This window comes from Gouania willdenowi, chromosome 11 (genome assembly GCF_900634775.1).
Source record: "Gouania willdenowi chromosome 11, fGouWil2.1, whole genome shotgun sequence".
NCBI classification, from domain to species: domain Eukaryota; kingdom Metazoa; phylum Chordata; class Actinopteri; order Blenniiformes; family Gobiesocidae; genus Gouania; species Gouania willdenowi.
In genome coordinates this window covers 26,108,786-26,131,034 of record NC_041054.1, presented here as the reverse complement: position 1 = coordinate 26,131,034, position 22,249 = coordinate 26,108,786, and the positions used below count along the sequence as shown (strand labels likewise).

Below are 22,249 nucleotides of genomic sequence, written 5' to 3'. Positions count from 1 at the left end.
AAGGACAAAAACAATGAACGTACCATCTGCCAGTCACCCTCCTCCTTTCTGAAGATGGCCTCCTTCCTCCACACACACTGATCCCAGCCATGGATTGTCTGAGAGCTGCTGGACACTCTACAGTACATGTCTGTTGGGGCACTATAGCGCACGTGTATTAACCTGTTGCTCTTTTCCTCCTCAGTGGGAGTGAATACAAACCCTGCAGCCTGGAAGAAAAAAAAAACAGACAAAGACAGAACAGAGTGGTAACATTAAGGTCAATGTTTGTGGCTTTAATTCCACTTGTCTAGTTTCAGTTTAATCAATTCACATTGATTTTATTCACATTTTGTGATTGTAATAAATTTACTGAAATTATTACATTTATTTTTTTACCTTGTCTGGACATGCTGTCAAAGATCAACACTACAAGAAGTGCAATCATTATGAGACAGCAATGCATGTTTTGTTATTGCAATAAAATGAATTGCTTTATTTTATAAAATAAATTGCTTTATTTTATAAAATAAATTGCTTTATTTTATTGCTTAATTGTGACCATCACCAGCCCTCCCTAAGGAAGGGTAAGAAATCTTTTATAAAAGGGAGGATATAAAAAGGGAGAGCAGTGTTACACCTAGGTGGAGGGGGGGCAGGGAGGAGAGACTCAAGGTAAGAAATATAAAGGGTGGGGAAGAATAGATTATTTTACAGTGAGGGTGAGATGTGAAGTTCTAGAACATATTGTGCTTATTATGTTGTGTAATCAAGCCAGTAGAGTGACAAGTGTGAAGCTTAGCTATAAAGTTGGTGGCTGTGGACAGGGGGACAGGGTGAGTGGTAGTACCTAAAGCAGGTATTTGGGATTAACGTGTCTAAAGTTAAGGCCAGTATGAGTTTTATCCCACATCCCAAGGCGTGCCAGTGCATCGTAGACCAGTATATGTGCAAAAACCGCTACCGCAAACCCAGGAACTGCCCCGGGCCCGCAGATGCAGCCAGGCCAGCAAAAAAAGAGGGGGCCAGGGAGCCCCAGGCCACCCTCCCACGGCGGAGCAGCCTCCCAGACACCCCCAGGATCCCAGGCCGAGAGGCAGCCACTGCCCCCCACACACACATCCGAGGAAGCCCCAGGCAGCCGAGCACCCAGCGCATCCCACCACTGACCCAACCCCCAACCCCAAGGCCCTCCGCCAGCATCCCGCCCCCACCACCCACCCACACCCAAGTACCAACCGCCCGAGGGGAGGCCCCAGAGAGCCCCATGCCCGAGACCCCAGCAGAGGAGCCAAGGCCCACGCCCAGCAGACGGCCAGAGCTGCGCCAAGTTTCCATCAGGAGCTTTAGCCTCCATCACCGCGTGATGCAGTCAGGAGAGTAGGTGGCTTAGCCAGCGCTACCAGAAGATAGCTAGCACAGTTCCTAGCAGGAATGCAGGCCAACGTGTGCTGGACCATCTGAGACGTCGAGGACAGTGTTAGATTTTTTCGAGACGGCAGCTTTTGCTTTCGTCCGAAGCTCGGATACCGTAGTATTTGGAGCTTGAGCCGGGCTACACACTTTCGTGAGAGCCCAGAGGGAGGATCGACATGCGCACAGGCCCGTAGGCACCGAGGGCAGTGGGACCAAAACGACAGAGAGGTGTGCCGAGGTCAACGCACCGGCCTTGTGGCAAGGAGTGTGCAGCAGGGCTAACACCGGAGTGAAAGAGCCGCTGGGGACCAACAGCGTTGGAAGAAGCCGTCAGCCGGAGCTGTGGACAGTTAAGCTGGCAAAAAAAAAAGGGTAGCTGAGAGGAGAAAAGGTGTTTGAATGGTGCGCGTCTGTCCGTGTCCTCCTTTTATAGGAGGTAGGTCACCCCCTAGCGGACGAACGCGCTTCCCTAGCCAATCAGGATTGGCAGATTGAAATAAATGCTTCTGAGGAATACAGACAAAGGTTGCATCCCATAATGAGATAGCTCACAAAATATTATGAAATAGAACCCCTACTTAAGGCCTCATTCACCAGACAACAGGGTTCCCACACTTTTTTTACACAATGATTTTCCAAAACTTTTCCAAAATATTTTACCAAATTTCCATGACTTGAGCGGGCCTTTCCAGTGTACTAGTTTAATATACAGTAGGGATGTTAAAAATCGATTCATAGTTATCACGAATCACATCGATACTGTGAAAATTGAATCGCAGTACTTTTTTTAACCAGCAGAAGTGCTGGCAGCGGGCGGAATCTGCTAATACTTTCTTTCTAGCCGCCTTCTACTTTTAAACATGTTCAAAAATTATTTCTTACCCCTTTAGTACCAAAAAATAACTGTAATATTACGAAAATATCTGTAAAAGTCACATTTTTTTATTAGCTCTGTCTGCTAGCATAGCATCTCTTCCAACCGACCACTGGGCTACCAGCGCCCTTTTTAAGTCCAATTGTTAAGGCACAAAATACATTTTCAGTTGCGCGTCTGTCCGTGTCCTCCTTTTATAGGAGTTAGGTCACCCCCTAGCGAACGAACGCGCTTCACTGGCCAATCAGGATTGGCAGATTGAAATAAATGCTTCTGAGGAATGCAGACAGAGGTTGCATTCCATAATTTGTCAACTCACAAAATATTATGAAATAGAACATGTATTTAAGGCCTCATTGACCTGACAACAGGGTTCCCACACTTTTTTTACACAATGATTTTACAAAACTTTTCCAAAATATTTTACCAGATTTCCATGACTTGAGCGGGCCTTTCCAGTGTACTAGTTTAATATACAGTGGAGCAAAAAAGTATCTAGTCAGCCACCAATTGTGCAAGTACTCCCACTTAAAAAGATGAGAGGCCTGTAATTTTCATCATAGGTATACCTCAACTATGAGACAAAATGAGAAGAAAAAAATCCAGAAAATCACATTGTAGGATTTTTAATGAATTAATTGGTAAATCCCTCGGTAAAATAAGTATTTGGTCACCTACAAACAAGCAAGATTTTTGGCTCTCACAGACCTGTAACTTCCTCTTTAAGAGGCTCCTCTGTCCTCCACTCGTTATCTGTATTAATGGCACCTGTTTTAACTCGTTATCGGTATAAAAGATACCTGTCCACAACCTCAAACAGTCACACTCCAAACTCAACTATGGCCAACACCAAAGAGCTGTCAAAGGACACCAGGCTGGGAAGACTGAATCTGCAATCGGTAAGCAGCTTGGTGTGAATAAATCAACTGTGGGAGCAATTATTAGAAAATGAAAGACATACAAGACCACTGATAATCTCCCTCCATCTGGGGCTCCACGCAAGATCTCACCCCGTGGGGTCAAAATGATCACAAGAACAATGAGCAAAAATCCCAGAACCACACGGGGGGATTCAGTGAATGACCTGCAGAGAGCTTGGACCAAAGTAACAAAGACTACTATCAGTAACACACTACGCTGCCAGGAACTCAAACCATGCAGTGCCAGACGTGTCCCTCCTGCTTAAGCCAGTACATGTCCGGGCCCGTTTGAAGTTTGCTAGAGAGCATTTGGATGATCCAGAAGAGGATTTGGTCAGATGAAACCAAAATAGAACTTTTTAGTAAAAACTAAACTCGTGTTTGGAGGAGAAAGAACTCCGTACCTACTGTAAAGCATGGGGGTGGTAACATCATGCTTTGGGGCTGTTTCTCAGCAAAGGAACCAGGACGACTGGTGTAAAGGAAATAATGAATGGGGCCATGTATCATGAAATTTTGAGTGAAAACCACCTTCCATCAGCAAGGGCATTGAAGATGAAACGTGGCTGGGTCTTTTAGCACGACAATGATCCCAAAACCACCACCCAGGCAACAAAAAAGTGACTTCGTAAAGCCTGATCAATATTATCAACCTCGAATATACGACTGCACGTCTTAACAAGGCTTGACCAGCGACTGTTCAAGCATGGAACTCTTTTTCATCCAAGTTCATCTCTTGAACCAGAGACAATGATTAGGCTATCACTGAACTTTATCTGATTATTTACCTGCCTGCTTTATGTTTTGTGCCAACGAAATCCTGTCAGTATTTACTTTTCTGAATTTGTCTGTACCCCCCCTCCCGCCCTCCCTAATAATTCAATAAAAGTTTTAATCACAAAAAAAAGTGACTTCGTAAGAAGAATGTCAAGGTCCTAGAGTGGCCTACCCAGCCTTCAGATCTCAACCCCATAGAAAATCTTTGGAGGGAGTTGAAAGTCCGTGTTGCCCAGCGACAGCCCCAAAACATCACTGCTCTAGAGGAGATCTGCATGGAGGAATGGGCCAAAATACCAGCAACAATGTGTGAAAACCTTGTGAAGACTTACAGAAAATGTTTGACCTCTGTAATGTACCTTTTGTTGACAATGACAAAGTATTGAGATTAACTTTTGTTATTGACCAAATACTTATTTTCCACCATAATTTGCAAATAAATTCATAAAAAATCCTACCATGTGATTTTCTGGATTGTTTTTTTCTCATTTTGTCTCTCATAGTTGAGGTATACCTATGATGAAAATTACAGGCCTCTCTCATCTTTTTAAGGGAGAGAACTTGCACAATTGGTGGCTGACTAAATACTTTTTTGCCCCACTGTAGGTCTCCGAGTGTGCCATGATTACTAGCAAAAATGTGGCAGTTGTATTCCTAACTTATAAATGGAATGGTAAATGAACTTGATTTTATATAGCGCTTTATCACCACACTGAAGCAGTCTCAAAGCGCTTTACATATCAGCTCATTCACCCAATCACTCTCACATTCACACACCAGTGGGACAGGACTGCCATGCAAGGTGCTAGTCGACCACTGGGAGCAACTTAGGGTTCAGTGTCTTGCCCAAGGACACTTCGACACAGTCAGGTACTGGGATCGAACCCCCAACCTCTTGATCAGAAGACGACCCTCTACCACCTGATCCACGGTCGCCCCAAATTATCCATCACATAGCATTGTACAATGGAGCAATTGGCTTTAACACCCATTTTTCAATATTTTTTTAAAATAACGATGCATCAGCTATTGAATGTAACATTAAACAACAACTAAGTGCTACCATTTTTAATTATAACCTTACACGATTACAATTTCAATAGGAAGACACTTTGATCCAAAGCGATGTACAACACAATGTCTTCGGGTTAAGGGACTTGCTTTACGTGACATAGTACACTTTATATTTTACTTTTATATCTTTTCTACCTTGTACATATTTATCTTTACTTGTTAAATTATAATTATCATTACTATACTTTCCTCTTTATTTATTTTATGTTCTCTGTTTCAAATTTGTTTGTTTTTTTGTGGCATCCAGTGAAGTGAGCAAAGTAGAACTTTCATTGTGCAGGGAACATGTTTCTTTACTGTGCACATGATAATCAAGACTTTGAATCTTTGAATCATAGTAATAGCAAATGTTGGATTTCAAACATTAAAATAAAATAGGCTATATTTCCAAAACAATTAAATTATTATGACTTCAAGACTGGAAAATATGTATATCAACTTCCATAACTTTTCCAATAAGGTCATGACCATGGGGACCCTTTGACAAGTAAAAACATCTGATTTTTAGATATTTAAAATTATTCTGGACTCATCAGTGGCTTTCATATGATGGCATACTAGGGCCACATTGAAATAAAATTAAAATCTGGGCACTACGAATGTAAAACTGTAATATTTTGAGAATAAAGTTGTAATTTCATGAGATTAAAGTCATAAGTCATAATATTTCAAGATTAAAGTTGTATTTTTTTGAGAATAAAGTCAAAATTTTATGAGAATAAAATTGAAATACAAACAGGATCTTGTCTGTGTTGCGGTCACTCGTGCCTTATGGAGAATGTAGAACATTTAGTGAGATTAAACTTCTCTTTAGTTTTCACATATAGTGAAATACTGAGCCTTTTGGCCCATCATCACCACACTGTTAACAATTTAGGAACTTTAAGGCCACTTTGCAGACGTTTGCATTTGTTCCGACTAAAGAACCAGACTGATTTGGAGCAAATAGCCTCTTTAGTGGAGGAGGAACTGCTGGAAGTGGTCGACTTTAGGGCTATCGGTGTTAGTTGGGTTCACTTCAACAGGGAATCTTGAGCTCAATACCATTAGTTTTTTTAAGATACAGCTTTATTCTCATAAAATCATGACTTTATTATCAAAATATTACGACTTTAATATACTAAAAATTACAACTTTGTTCTTCAAATTACACAACATTTTTTTTTATTTTTTCAAAAACATTTTTTTTTTTGAAAAATACCAACTTTCAATCACAAAATGCAATCAACTTTTTTTCCCCTTATTTTTATATCCTGAATGCACACAGACACATTAAAAAAAATCAATCAAATTGGATTACAGACTTCCGTGTCAAACAATGCACATTTAAGTTTGGCAGTGAAATGATTTCTTTTTTACTTTTATGTGGCACTAATACGCTGTTGTACTTTTAAATAAATACCGGTACAAGGATTTATTTTATTTTTTAATTTAGATTTTAGTTGAACAAATTTGTCAGGAGTTTTTGCATGTGCTTTCAATGACTTGCAGAATCCTTGTTTTTGTCTTTCAAATGTATTTTATCTAAAAAAAAACAACTAAAATTCAAAATGTAAGGTCTCCAACGTTTTTGATAATTAGGGAGTGAATTCTGTATTATTTTGTGTAACAAAGTACAAAGTGTCCTAACTTTTTTGTTTGGCAATATAAGATTTTGTTTCACAATTGTCGGACCATAACATTCAAAATAAACAAAAATCTGTATTCCTTGAATTGACAAACATTTCTTTACAGAGAATGAAACTGTCTAAAGAAACATGGTGAAATATATGGCACTAGTCGGGTATACCTGTGAGGAGGTTTGTACGTCAGGCACACTGGTTTCACCACGTGCGATCCTCCAGGCCAGAGAGCCAGAGCTGCGCCCCCCGAGCTCACCTGCTTTTGGTTGCTTTGGGGAAATGAACTCCACCAGCTCCACCAGCAGCCTCTCTATCAGCTCCTTCTTTCTGTCTGCATTCAGGGGCTGCTGCCTCTTAAGAATAAATAGTGCACGTGTGAGTGAGAACGTATTTTACAGTGAGCTGTGTTAAAAAAGGGAACGCTCACCAAAGCATTGAGCCCATTGATGTTGTGCAGCAGCCAGGCTTCCTGAACCCTCGTCCTTCTGGATAAAACCTCTGGGTGTTTGCACGAATACCTCCATGTCACATCAACCACCTGGAGCACAAACACACTCACTGCTTCAACATCACATATTGCATTTATATCAAACTAGTTACATTTTAAACTTGTATGTAGCTATCCATTCATGAATAATATTTAACCTATCAAAGACCAAAATACAGTATTTAAGCCTACCTCATTATTACTCAAAATAAATAAACCTTTTTCTAGTAAAAATTTTTTTTTATTAAACAAAGACAAAGCCATGATGAGCCAATGATTTTTACATCCATGTTAGAATGCAGGTTTTATATTTTTATCTTATGTTTATTATTATTATCACTCCCATAACTATTTTTATATCTTATTTTGTTATTAATATATAGATATCATATATATATAAAAATACTCTTCAACCCTTCCCTCCTGTTTCTCACACACGCACACCCCCCCAAAAAAATTGTAAACACTGTTCCCTGGATCTATGCTGTCAGGTTTGTTTGTTCCTGTGTATTGTCTTGTATGTATGTAAAAAACAAAAAAAGAATGCGGGTTTTAAGAATTGGAAGAAAAACAGGTCATATCTTTTTTTGAAACACTGCAGTATCGGCCAATACCAATCGGGACCAAAAAATGGCATTGGAGTATGTACATTGGACTCAGATCTCTGTGTTTGCCCCCAAAAAAACATCCACAAATCTTTGCGACGTTAGGAAGTCAATTTGGCAAAGTTATTGGGGCAAAAATAAAAAATTACAGAGCCATATAGAGAGAGTTGCGACAACTTCGTTCACTCCAATGGTTTGTTTTTTTTATAGCAATGGCGGATCATGGAGCCTCACAATCATTCCGGAAGTGAGCAGTTGATTATTGCAGTGCAATAAAAATAGAGCGGACAGTTTGTGATGCACTTTTGAACATTAAGACGTTGAAATAATTTATTTATTTATTCAGTTTATTTCCGACATGGTTACATTCACTTTTTTTTTTTTTTTTTTTAGTATTTTTTATTTTTATTTATTTTTTATTTATAATCATATTGGATATCATTAGGCACAGGCGCCAAGAGCTGACGAAGGGCCTCTTGCTCTCATAGTGGCCACACTACGAGGGAAAGGGCAGAGCCTATGCGAACGCCAAGTGCCAGTCAGTGACCAGGGACTCGTCATGTCGTATAGGCATGTCCATGCGCTTTCCGAAAATGTATAGTTCATGAAACACAAAAAAGGGGAAACATTGTTTTTGTGCTGGAATAATATTCTTTCTTTTTAGAACCAACTTACTTTTCACCCACTGAACCATTATGAAGGGTCACAAAAAAACAATAAACAAAAAAAAAAAATCACAAAATTCAATTGCGCGCCACTCTAATTTCTGGCTATTTCAAATTTTAAAAATGCAAAAAAATTGAAGCATCAGCACCACCAAACGGTGTTCACACAAAATGAATCACGAGATAGGAATTGCCAAAAAAATTAATTCATCATAGAATCATGAAAATTGACACAGAAGTAGACAATGACAAGACAAGTAAAAAATATTATGACCACATCGAAAAACACACAGGACGTCCAGAATCTTGAATTGAAAATAGTAAAATTGCTATTTTCGCTCACGTATTTTAATGCTCCCATTTGCACATACATACTCCGATTTGCATCAAATGTGAATCAGTTGTTAAACTCCTGGCCCTAAACAGATCAATGTGGAAAAACAGACATTGCCGTGTTAGCACCCCCTACAGAATGAAGATAATTTAATATGGGGCAAACTTTGTATTTTAACACACTCCTCCAAGGGCGTTTCATAGACGGGCTCAAAATTGCTGAAGATTATCCACAGAAGTGGGACATCAAAAGTTATCTAGATTTTTGATAACTTGCATATTGGCCAAAACATTTTGAAAATGCTCCCATTTGCACATTTTTTTTTTTTTTTAAATGCATCAAATGTGAATCAGTTGTTAAACTCTCGTCCCTAAACCAGCTCAATGTGGAAATACAAAGATTGGCACATTAGCGCCCCCTACAGAGTGAAGACAATTTAATATGAGGAGGAAAAAAATCAAAAATGTTTAGAATTTTTCACGAACTTCTGTTTTGGCCTCTCGATCACAAAAGTCAATGAGACGCATGCTTTATTTTTTATCATGTTATTTTGTATCAAGATACTCTCCATTTTGTGTTAATAGGAAATTGGCCTAATCTTGAAAATCATCAGCTCAAACTACCACCACTACAAAAGTTGAGTTGTGATTGAAAGGGTAATCCCAGGAAATGACAATTTTAATTCTGTGTCTGTCAGAGGAAAGGCTGTGGTTGACTACATTCTGACACCACATGCAGACTTAAATACATGTGTGGAATTTAAAGTCCTCCTCCTTTGGCTTTAGTAGAACAAAACGGACAACAAGTGATAAAAGCAGGCTCCCTGGCATTCTGTACTCTGTGTGTTTTAAAACACAGGTGTAAGGTGTACAAAATATGAAGATGGGAGTGCTCACCCGGATCACAAATATGTTTTAGAACAGATGCTCTTCAAGGTCCTTGTAGGGCATAGCATTGAGTTGAAAACAAGATAAAAGGTCCGAGGCACTCTGTTTGAAAGTTAAGACTTTTTATTACACCAATGTCTTTCGACTTCGAGGAGTCTTCCTCAGGGCTTTGTATGAAACACCGCAAGTGTAAAGTGTACTTTATTGTGTTAGGGAAATTTGTCTTCTACAATTGACACATCCTTCAATGCCACTATGGCCTCTGTCAGGAGCAGTGTCAGGACCCATCTCCTGATGTTGATGCTAGGCTTGGTCGGGACTAACAGGGGCCTCATTTATAAAAGTGCTGGCGACTGCGCATGTACGTCCCACACTTTTTTCTGTTCATAAATCACAATCAATGTGGATAGTTGTCGCACATGAGAAAACACAGAGTGACCGCCATGCCGGTGTGGCGGTCTGACTTTAGCAATAAATAAGGCTCATCATGTGGGCAGCATCGATAAAGGGTGATCTGGGGGGCTCAGTCGGTGCACCTGGGGGCCGGCGGGGCAACTCATAGTGTCTCCTTGGTGCCCTAGGCAGCTGGGAATGTGGTTGTCGGTGAGCACCCGCCGGCTGCCCATTCGGCGTGGCACTGGCCGTCTGCTGGGCGGGGCCTTGGCTCCTCCGCTAGGGTCTTGGGCAGGGGGCTTTCTGGGCCCTTCCCTTGGGGGGTTGGATATTGGCGTGGGGCCTTGGGGTTGGGGTCGGTGGCGGTGTGCACTGAGTCCTTGGCTCCTTGAGGCTTTCTCTGGTGTGTATATGGGGGGCGGTGGCTGCCTCTCGGCTTGAGATCTTGGGGGATTCTGGGGAGTTGCTCGGCCGTGGGATGGTGGCCTGGGGCACCTTTGCCCCCGCTTTTTTCAGCTGGCCTGGCTACATCTTCGGTTCCGGGGTAGCGCCTGGGTTTGCAGTAGCGGTTTTTGCACATACATTGATCTACAATGCACTGGCATGCCTTGGGCTGTGGGATAAAACTCATACTGGGCTTAATCTTAGACACGTTGATCCCAAATACCTGTTTTAGGTATTACCACTCCCTCCTTCCCTCTGTCCACAGCCACAACCATTATACCTAAGCTTCACACTTGTCACCAGAGTGGCTTGATTACACAACCCAATATGCACAATATGATTGTGGTATGACTGTATGGAGGAGTGGTTGGGGTGGGATGGGTGGCTGGAAGCCTGTTTTGTTATTTTATTCTGTATATAAATAAATAAAAAACACAAAAAGTGGCTGAAATAACAGGTCATTTCTTTAATATAATTTTAAAAGACGTAACAAAAATGTTTTAAATTACTGCAAAGCATAACAACATGTTACATGTATTCTGTTCTTTTTTTAAATTTTTCAGAAATGCTGTACTTGAAATAACTTAATAGTAGCATAACAAACTTAGTGTCTACATTGCTTCACCCCATGGAATTATTTCAGAGGGGCCAGTTCTTATAGTGGGGTCTCCTAACCCTCTTCCCCTGGGAAAACCACAGATAAACATCTGGCCTGGCATTATAGTACATCAGTTATGTCCCCTTGATGCTGATTCTGATTAAATCCTCCACAGTATCAGGCCCTCATATATGATGGAATCGTGTAAGCGCTGCACTTATACGCTCTATCACTCTGCTCAGCGCATTCTTCTCCTCCCCCTGTCCCAGGTCTGATGAGCGCGCCCCACATGCATTCCATCACTCCACTAAGCACGCTTTAACCCCCCACCCCACCCCCCTACGTCCACTAGGAGTGCCCCCCATGCACTCTGTTGCTACACGTGTCCGAATGCCTCAGCGCAAAACTCCCCTTTTCCTCTTTTTGGATTTTCAAAATAAGGTCACCCTACGCACTCGCACAGATGAGACCGGATTGAATTTTCACTCGTACACACTGAAAAATACTTGCATGTGCAACCAATTTGGTTGCAGTCTCGAGCCCTGTAGGAGAAGCTGAGAAACAGAGTTACTTGATCATGAACGAAGCTCAAGTGCTCGTGGGTCCAACCTGATCCTTTGAGAAAGCCAGGACGTAGGCCAGCTTCTTCCCCCAGCCAACCTCGTACAGCAGTGGCTTATCACACACATTCTCACACGAGTCACAGTGCAGCCAGCGACGCTGAGACGGCGAGTAAATCTCCGTCCACACATGGTCTGAAACGACAGCACGACTGGCTTTTACTCACTAGAACAGGTTTATTTCCAACTGCAGTGTATGTCACACTTAGGTATTTACATATACATATATATATATATATACCTACCTGTGCTGTCCCAGATGTACCGAGCCTCAAGGCCAAGAGCTCTGCAGCACAGGGTAAAACAGTTGGCCCACTCCCCACAGCGCCCCCTCCTGGTTTGCAGAAGCTTCTCAGGATTGTTGTACCTGATGGGGAAAATGACGACAAAAAAAACAATTTTAAGACTCACACAAATCACATGATCTCATTTATAAACATGAATAGGACAAAGTTATGAAGCTAGAACTAAAGTAACAAAGTGTATCAACAATTAATTACTACAACTTATGCCCCCCCCTCAAAAAAATGATTTGGGGGGGGTGAGGGGGGATAGTAGGCAGGACGAGACAGGACGGCATCTAATTGGGTCCTTCCTCCCCCACCAAGTTCAGCCGCCGGGGGAGAAAAATTGTAGATATTGTTGAGCAGTGTAATGACACTAATGTAATGATAGACAAGGAGGCTGTGTAATAATGATGTCTGAATTTTACTTCAGTCATAGTGCAAACCACAGCGTTAAACATAGCATTAACATTGACAACAAAACAAGAATGTAGACTGTTATTACAGAAGCATTTTCTCCCTGCTCCATATATGCTGTATACACACAGATCTACCAGAGTGCCTTAGTTGTTCATTCTCTCTATGTTTTGTACATAAATCTCAATATACACTGTTATCAACACCTTCAATCCAAATAGCCCAACATCTACCGCCTTGCTTTTACACAGGCAGGACATATCACATTTATAAATTTAATATTTACAAATTTAATATTTTGTGTAAAAACAAATTTACATTTCCAATCCAATCCACTTTATTTATATAGCACATTTAAACAACAAAACGTTTCCAAAGTGCTGAACATGCGACCACAACAATAAAACCAAAACAATACAAATGAGCTCTGCCACTAAATGAGTATAAAACAATAAAAATAAAACAGTTTAAAAGAATAAATATAAATAAAAACACATTAAAAACTATAAATAAGAATAAAACTCAAAAACATAAAATAAAAGACACAGAGGACCACACAACTTACGCGGTGCTAAAAGCCAGAGAATAAAAGTGAGTTTTGAGACGAGATTTAAAACACTCCACGGTGGGGGCCGTACGGATGTGGAGGGGAAGAGCGTTCCACAGCTTAGGGCCGACAACGGAAAACGCTCTGTCCCCTTTAGTTTTACGGTTTGCCTTCGGAACCACGAGCTGGAGCTGGCCCTCAGACCTCAAAGCGCGCGGGGGTCGGTAAATTTGGATGAGGTCTGTGATATACTGAGGGGCCAGTCCATTCCAAGCTTTAAAAACAAACAATAAAATTTTAAAATCAATTCTAAATTTAACAGGGAGCCAATGCAAAGAAGCAAGGATTGGGGTGATGTGTTCACGCTTTTTGGTCCCTGTTAAAAGTCGTGCCGCTGCGTTCTGGACTAACTGCAAGCGGTAAAGTGGCTTTTGGCTGATGCCCGAGTAAAGTGCGTTGCAGTAGTCCAGACGGCTTGAAATAAAAGCGTGCACGACTTGTTCAAAAAGATTAAATGATAAAAAAGGCTTAACTTTGGATAAAAGACGAAGATGATAAAAACCCGATTTTAAAACGCCATTGATCTGTTTATCAAATTTAAAATCACTGTCTATGGTGACGCCAAGGCTGGTGACTTTGGGATGCAAATACTTTTGGAGTGATCCCAAGTCTGCGAGGGTACATCCAAATGCCATTATTTCTGTTTTTCCCTCATTCAGTTTTAAAAAATTCTGGGCTAACCAAGCCTTGACGTCACCCAGACAGTGGAGCAGGGGTGACAGGGGGCTGTGGTCATTCTTTGCAATGGGCATGTAAATTTGACAGTCATCTGCGTAGAAATGGTAAGACATGCCATGTTTCTTAAAAATCTCTCCAAGTGGGAGGAGATATATAGCAAAAAGAATGGGACCCAGGATAGATCCCTGGGGGACTCCACAGTTAAGTGGGGCAGAAGATGAAGTGGAGTCCCCCAGCCTGATGGAGAATGACCTCTCCGACAGGTAGGACCTAAACCACTCCAACGCGGTACCCCTGACACCCACGCGATCTCTTAGGCGATCTAAAAGAATTGTGTGGTCGACTGTGTCAAAAGCAGCCGTCAAGTCTAAAAGCACTAAAATGGCAGAACCTCCAGAATCAGTCATTAAAAACAGGTCATTAAAAACCTTTAAAAGTGCAGATTCAGTACTGTGCAAAGCTTTGTAGCCTGACTGATATGGGTCTAAAGTGCCATTTTCATCTAAAAAAGGTTGCAACTGTGCAAAAACGCATTTCTCTAAAATTTTCGATACCAATGGTAGTTTGGAAATTGGGCGATAATTCGCCAAATTTGCAGGGTCAAGGCCAGGTTTTTTAATCAAAGGCTCAACTACAGCTTTCTTACAAAAAGCTGGCACTATGCCAGTAGCCAAGCTGCTGTTGATGATCTCCCTAACAGAAGAGCCAATGGTGTCCCAAACCTCTTTAAAAAAGTGAGGAGGGACCGGGTCTGTGGGACAGGAGGAGGGTTTAAGTTTTTTAACTATCCCTGTGAGCACAGACAATGACACAGACTCAAACTGACAAAAAACAGCGCAGCATTGAGTGGATACACAACTCCACACTGAAAAGGGAGATATGTTGGCCCTAATAGCAGCAACCTTCTCATTAAAAAAGGAGAGGCATTTTTCACAAGTTCCACTTGTCATCTCCAATGAAGTGGACGGACTCGGATTAAAAACAGAACCAATCGTTTTAAAAAGAACTCGAGGCTTACTGACATTATTCGAGATCAAGTTAGAGAAACATTTGAATTACATTACAGCGTTATAGCCTACGTTGAGGTCTCACCTGTAAATCCACCTGTCTCTCCCTCAAGTAGGTCCTATTGAAATAGCACATGATGCCAGCCTGACATGAACTTTGTTCAATGTATTACCTACGGTACATAAGCAGTCAAATTTATGCAGCAAAATATTTTGTATAGCATATATATATATATATATATATATATATATATATATAGGGGGTGCCCCATGTCCTTATTCAAGTTTACCTGCTGCTGTGACCCTGCCACTCCAACGCTGTCTGATAATGGGGACAGCTGTGTATGTGTTGCTTTTTCTGTCACCTGACAATGTAACAAATCAATCGTCATTAAGAGAAAACTGTTGGAAACAATGTTTTGCATTATTAGCGGTAGCCTATTGTGGGGACTTTTTTCCTGAGGTGACTTACACTTTGTTTCATGAAAATTCCCCTCATTTCTTCTTCCACCTTTCTTTTCTTGCCCTACAATCAGTGTGTGTCGACCTCCCTCTCTTCAACACCGCCAAAGCCAGCACACAAAACAAGTTTGACAGACAGGAAGCTAAGGCAAAACTGACCTGTCTCAAAGATGTATTTGGAAGGCGGTGCCAAAATAGGAAAAAATTTTACCCTTTGTGTGCCGCATGAGCTACCTTTTTTCCCTTCAACCTTAAAGGGTAGGGTTGCAAAATTCCAGGAATTAAGGTAAAAGTTGAAATCTATCCAAGGGAATTAAAGGAAATTTATGAGAATAAAAAGGGAATTTATAAAATGTAATGTTGTCCCTTAACAGGGATATAAATTTCGTTGGGAGAATATATTTCAGCAATTATCTTAACTTAAACAATTACATTCCATGCATGTATACTCGAGAGTAGAAAGAGGCCCAGATAGCCTTTTTTAACAGGACTTTTATTGTTTGGTTTTTAGGGGGTTATGACATAATAGTTACTGTCAAATAAGGGCTCAGGCATATGAGTACTATTGTACCCAAGATTGAACAATCAATTATTTCACAACTCAATCAAATAATTGAACAAAAGCTGCAGGTCTGTTTGTGCTTCAAGAGCAGTTATTGTAACAGTGCCGCTGTTTCTGCCACCAAGATTTTCAGTATAAAGGGTAATGATTTAAAATCACATTTGTGATGTTTAAAATCATTATTTCCTGCAATTCTTAAGAAACAAGAGGCTTACAATGCTTGAATAATTGTCAAGTTCTACTTAAAAAACAAATCAGTTGAAATGTTAAGTTTTTAATTGTATGAAATTATTTTTGAATAGATGCTAATATTTATGTTTGGATACGATAAATGTATCCTAAATCTCCAGGTAATTACAATAACATAATATTCACCAAATTCCAAAGCTAAAGTTCTCGTAGTGAGAAGGCACGCTTCTACAGTCCTCACACAGAGCATTGCTGCTAAAACAGAAATGAGGACTAGAAACATAACAATTTGTAAATAATAATAATCTGTAAAGAAAAAACTGCACAGTGACCTGGGAAATCTGATGGAGAGCTGACAGCTCTGACAGAAGTGGTTTTCTACTCTCAAAGCACCCCAACGGAGGTCATCAGTGCTGGGACTCAGAGAACCCGTGTTTTGGGTGGGTCCTGTGCAGCGGCTACAGGGTAAACAGTTCACCCAGGAGAAGAAGTCCTGCTTGAACCACTTTAGCAACTCCAACACCAGGAAGTCCTCTATTCCAACTTTACAATCTACACACAGAACATTGGATCAGGCTCAACCTTCAAAGTGACAAGAAAGCACTCATACTAAATTATTTACCTGGATCAGTGACTTTAGCTTCCTGTAGTTTTTGCTGTGCAGCAGAAGTCAGCTCTTGGTGAGGGATGACGCTACGAGCCTTCTGCTGCAGGTCAGTGTTTTCATAAAGTATCACATGTTGGAAGTTTGACTGAAGAGTCACAAAGAAACTAGTGCTGCATTCCTGGAGGAGAAAAAAAAGGAAGGATTCAAAATATGACTATTTTCCCATATAAAAAGGGATTCACGTACTCAACAATTAATAATAATAGATACTGTAACTAGGTGTGTCCCGATCTGATATTGGATATCGGCCCGATATTAGTCTGAAAACGAATATCGGATTCAAATCTCCTGATTGTCTGATTTTTCTTCTCCCCAATTCCATTTTTTTTTCTTTTTTCATTTTATTTAATTGTAGAATACTGTAGATATAATGTTGAAGGTAAAATGTATGTAACCAATTGGTTAATAACAAATGGGTCAGTTTTTCTCATACCTACTGTTGCTGACTATTGTTCTCTGTTTGAGTAACATCACTTGATCATGCCTTTTCTAACATTCCACACTACAAAATAAGTAATTTTTTTTTTTTTTTTATTCAAGAAGAAAAAATAAAAAGTATTTATGATCATACCTGTCAAGTACCCCGTATTGGCCGGGAAACTCCAGTATTTTACCCCTCTTTCCCTCCATCTTCTCGTATTAGTATTATCCTGTAAATATCCCATATTTTAATGTAATAATATCAATTAAAAGATGCCTTACTAAACTGAACGCCGTCACTAGCCTTGCGAGAACTTCCACCTGAAATGGCCTGAGTAGCAGTTCTCGCAAGATTCGTGCCGACAGCAAGTGGTTATTTTAGATTTCTTAAACACCTATCTTAAAATATAAGTGATACTGGAGCTTGGTTGGGCAGGTGGGACGGCTCCTAGTGGGCGCTAGAAAATATCCCTTATTTTCAAATCCAAAACTTGACAGGTATGTGTATAATTCATGCTGATATCGGTTAAGGCTGCAATATTGGTATCATATCAAAAATGTATCGGGACATCCCTTACTGTAAGGAACCAAACCACTTCAAGCTGAACTTTAGCCTAAAGACCCACTTTCTAACTGGATTAACCATTTATCACAAACTGTTTACAGAATGCTGTTCAAGTAACTTTGAGAAGCATTTATAACCTCACTATGCTTCCTTTGAACTCAATAACGGAGCCAATGAGACTGTACTGAAAAGTTCCAAGTGTTTGGATCCAAGTCTTTTTACAACTCCACACGGGGGAAAACCCCCCGTCTTCTCCCCCTTTCACAAACGGATACTTTTGGGATGTTGTAACATCACAACCTATTGATCCCTGACCACCTGTGGTGAACTGTCCCCTCGGACACGTCACAGGCCTCCCCTAAGAGACTGGGTAAAGAAACACTAGTCGTTTTCCCTCCAAAATGAGAACAAAGAAACTGTTGCTATGTTTGAAAAGTGACAAAAGAAAACCTTATTGGAATAGTTCCAGCAGGAATTGAAATTGTAAATATTGTCTGTCCTATGCCACTCTTTTCAGGTAATTCTATACCAACAGAATGCTATTTTAAATTTTTCATCATTTAAAAAGTGCTTCAATCACCAGAAAACATCACAAAATTTAGTTTAAGGTATTTATGGTTAACCATATAGTAAGTAAAAGAAGAACGTTTTATAAAAACTCCCAACCAATTTCTTAAGCAATACTTCCTAACTTCCTAGTGACGTTTGGTATCAAACTGTCTCATAATACTTAATAGATAATATTTCAAGATATGATGTCTAGTAACTTAAATAATTATAGGCCCATTTCAGTTATTAATAGTATAGTTAAAGTATATGAAAAAATTTTATTCAATCAACTATCAGAACACCTATCATCCAAAAATCTCTTCAGAAAGCATTTTTCAACTATGTCTGCATTACAAAAATTTACCAATGAGGCATTTATATCATCTCGCATTGACTATTGTAATTCTGTTTTCACTTTTAATAAGTCAACCCTAAATAGACTCCAGATCGTACAGAATGCTGCTGCCAGACTTTTAACTGGTGGTCCCAGAACATCCCACATCACCCCCATTCTTTCTACTCTGCACTGGCATCCAGTCAAGTTTCGAATAGACTATACAATCTTACTTGGCGCTGGCCGTTTCATGCTCAAAGCGTTTTCCTTCCCCATCTATTTACCCCATTTATTTAATTTTATTTTTAGTTGAAACAGATTTTTGGAAACAACAGCTTGCTTGGTTCGGACGAATCCAGCATCTAGTGACGTGCGTAACAGCTGAAAGATGAAACGCAGCAGAACTCAACGGTGGCGCGTCCTGCTGTGTTTCTTCAACACAGCACCTGCTAATCCTACCGGACATCATCTTCAAGGTAAATGAACAAACTTTGATCAGCAAGCTTGATCTACAATAGCTCACATACATTCTTCCATAGCTACACACTTATGTAGGAACCCTGGTCGAGGGTCAAAAGGCGGTAAAAACACTGTCGCACATTTGGAATTTTATGACTCAAAAACAGACAATGGAAAAATGGACCAAGGAACATTTCTTCAAATCCCAGCCCTTCTTCCTGCAGACTCTTTGCTGACACTCTTCCTCCCCAAAGAACAGACATTCCACAGAAATAACAGGGATGTAACCTGACATCCTACACCAGAGACATATTTTTCAACATGAAGATTGAAAAGGAAGAAATAAAAATAAAACCTATACACCATCCAACGCTTTAAAGGCAGAACTGTGATTTAAACTAATTCCAGAATTTAACCATTTTTCTCTCCAGGAAAGAGACTCATTGTGTGCCTCCATCTGACATGTTTAATCACTAATGTAATCATCTTTCAAGGGAAATGTTTCTAACTTCAAATTCCAGGATCATTGATCAAAGTGTTTTTGTCATCTTTTGTTACGCTTGAAGCTAGAAATAATTCAAATCAGTCATTTAATGGTTAATCAATTGAAAGTCATTTTTCAAGGGTTTTATTTATTTTATTTTTATTTATTCAGTTTATTTCCGACATGGTTACATTCACTTTTTTTTTTTTGTACATGCCAAAAAAGGAGACGAGAGAAGCAGTTTGCTTATCTAGGTCCTGTCCCGTTTTGTACATTGAAAATTTACATGGGTTTACATGTCTCTCTGGTCTTGGCTTTTGTCTTGCAGGTCCGTGGGATCCTCAGTGTGGAGTTACAGAGTCTCAACAACTCTGTCTCCACACTTTCCTCTGCACACACCCAACACAGCATAACGTGGATGGCTGTTCATCATAGGAATGGGATCCACACAAGGTTCCTGCTGCTTAACAGGTTTTCCTTGTCGCCATGATGAATTCATGTTGGGTGTGGGATACATATGTATCTGTATATATACGTATATATGCATGTGTGTATCCATAAAATGAAGAGTCCGTCCTTAAGACTGCTCTACTGTAAAGTGTCTTGAGAAACCATTGGTTATGATTTGGCGCTATACAAATAAAAGATTGATTGATTGATTGATTGATTGATTGATTGATTGATTGATTGGTCAAACATTCTTAGGTTGTTCTGAACAGTCCTTTTTTGTGTAGGATTTATTCTCATCTGTAATCAGTGTTGTCTTTTTTTTATGTTTTATTGTTTTTAATCCTCCTCCTCCTCTCTATCATTGTTCCCTGCCAGACTTTGTTTGCATTCCTCCAGTTCAAGAAAAGTTAATTTTCTTTCTAAGTTGTTCGAAAGGTTTTTCCCTTTTCATCCATGACGTCACCACTCGGGAATGTCTCTTTTGGACACACAAGTTTGCAGCTTGTTTTGTCTCTACATCAAGGTTATTCCAGCTGCTGTTAGTTCTATTGGCAGTGTTGTATTTTCCACTGTTATATTTAACGCTTTCTTGTACAAACACATAACTATGTCTTAGTTCATAAGCAAGGTAGTAATGTAATCCTCAATCACCCCACCACCTAGCAATTGAAATGAATAAATGACAGACCTTTTTTACTCTTGGTTTCCACATTGAATTCAGTGTCAGTGAAATCACAGTCTGAGTTATGTTTCCAGTGTTTATATAGATTTGGGTCCATGTCCGTGATTACCATCAGTAATGTTGTTTAGGGGGATCCTACGTATTTTACCAAGTCTTCCATCGTTTTGATGAATATTGGTTTTCCGTTCTCTTCCCCCAGTGGTGTGATATAAATCCTGCAGTTTTTCATCCACGTCTTTAGAATCTTTCCTCCTTTTTTTATTTGGCGTACCTTCCATGCAATGCTTGCGTTTTGTTTTGTCAAGTTTTCATTAATAAAAACCTTCGTTTCCTTTAGTTTTTTGCCTTGCTTCAGTAGTTCTCCTTTAAATTTCACATTCGTGAAGGTGATTTTTACAGCTGTTATCATTTCTCTTTGGCAGGAGCTGGCAGGAGTTGATGTCAGGGTTCAGGACAATGTCCTTCGACTCCAAGTAGTCAATGACCTGTTCAATCGATTTTGTTTCTTCGTCACTAGCGTAACTCCTGGGTATTATCTTTAGGCCTGTGATGATGACATCTTTCTCTCTTTCCTTTTGTTCCAGTTCTTCAACCCTTCAACAGTTTTATCTCTTCAGCGTTCCTCATTCTACTGTTTCAGTACCTTTGCTTCACTTTGAAGGGTTCATACGATCGGTACACACCCATCCTCCATTTTAGCCTGAACATGGTAACACCCTATCTAGTTTTATGACTCTTTGTTTAAAAAGCACATGTGGAACAGCCCCACCATCTTGTCTTCTTTACAGGAAAGTTAAGCCTCCCGCTTCTTTCTGCCAACCAATCAGGTTTCACTCACTTCTGTACTGCAGATGTGTTTTAACCAATCAGATAACCTCCTGACATGTTTATAAAAGGCCTCGCTCCCTCTTATCAGACTGAGTTCCAATACTCTCCCTCTTGCTCTTACCTCTGTCTAGTCCTCATCTTTGCTTCTGACTCAAACAGAAGTTTTTCAGTTTAGTGATGCAGAATTTTTGAGAAATTGATTGAACTTCTCTCCAGTCAGGAAGTGGCTACCAGCCACTTCCACAATGACTAAGTTTTATCTCCATTTTTGAAATTAACCAAGCAGTTATTCATTTTTGGAGCAGGTCAATTTTTATAGCCTCCCATGAGTAACCTTTAACGAACTCTAGCATCATTGATTTGAGAACTTTTCGGTTACACTACCCATCGACGTCCAGGAGTGGTGCCGTGTAGGAGAACCAGAACCCCAGCCAGGCCGACAGTATCCCGCGGGCCCGTACAGTGAATGAGCGGAAAACGTCTTCGGAAAAAAGCAGGAAAAGCTTTTTCCCCACACACTTCCGGTTACGCAGAAGGAGCTGTCATGATCACGCCTATTCGATGGAGGGTAAAACTGCACGCACACACAATTCTGGCAGAAAGGTGGTTCATAACTTAAATTCTCTCAATTGAAAATTCTAGATTCATAGTCCATAATTTTCATTTTGGTAAAGTTTTATAAATTTCATTACTTTAACTTTCCATTTTCCTTCTTCATCCTCCCCAGAGCTTTACAAAATCCCTATAAATTCCAAATTCACACGAACATCTAAAACACTCAGAATGTGTATATACCATACATCCGTGTTAAAATGTACATTTGTGTGATACCAATGAGTCAAAATAACTTAATTGTGAAACTGCCTAATTTATCATGTTAATAAGCCTGTAAAATAAACAGGTACATAAT

General features: G+C 40.1%; 1 protein-coding gene across 5 annotated transcripts in view; it reads right to left on the bottom strand.

Annotated features, from left to right (window-relative positions):
* ngly1 (N-glycanase 1) overlaps positions 1–22,249 on the bottom strand; it is a 59,900-nt gene that overhangs the window by 13,256 nt on the left and 24,395 nt on the right. For 4 of the 5 annotated variants that reach the window (XM_028461161.1, XM_028461156.1, XM_028461158.1 and 1 more), the window contains 7 exons: positions 16,524–16,686; positions 16,234–16,453; positions 11,941–12,062; positions 11,685–11,830; positions 7,090–7,200; positions 6,830–7,015; positions 24–209 (listed from right to left, as the gene is read on the bottom strand). In XM_028461161.1, the coding sequence (XP_028316962.1) occupies positions 24–209; positions 6,830–7,015; positions 7,090–7,200; positions 11,685–11,830; positions 11,941–12,062; positions 16,234–16,453; positions 16,524–16,686 (1,134 nt within the window). The remainder of the gene's footprint in view (positions 1–23; positions 210–6,829; positions 7,016–7,089; positions 7,201–11,684; positions 11,831–11,940; positions 12,063–16,233; positions 16,454–16,523; positions 16,687–22,249) is intronic. The other variant, XM_028461157.1, reaches the window with a different exon arrangement.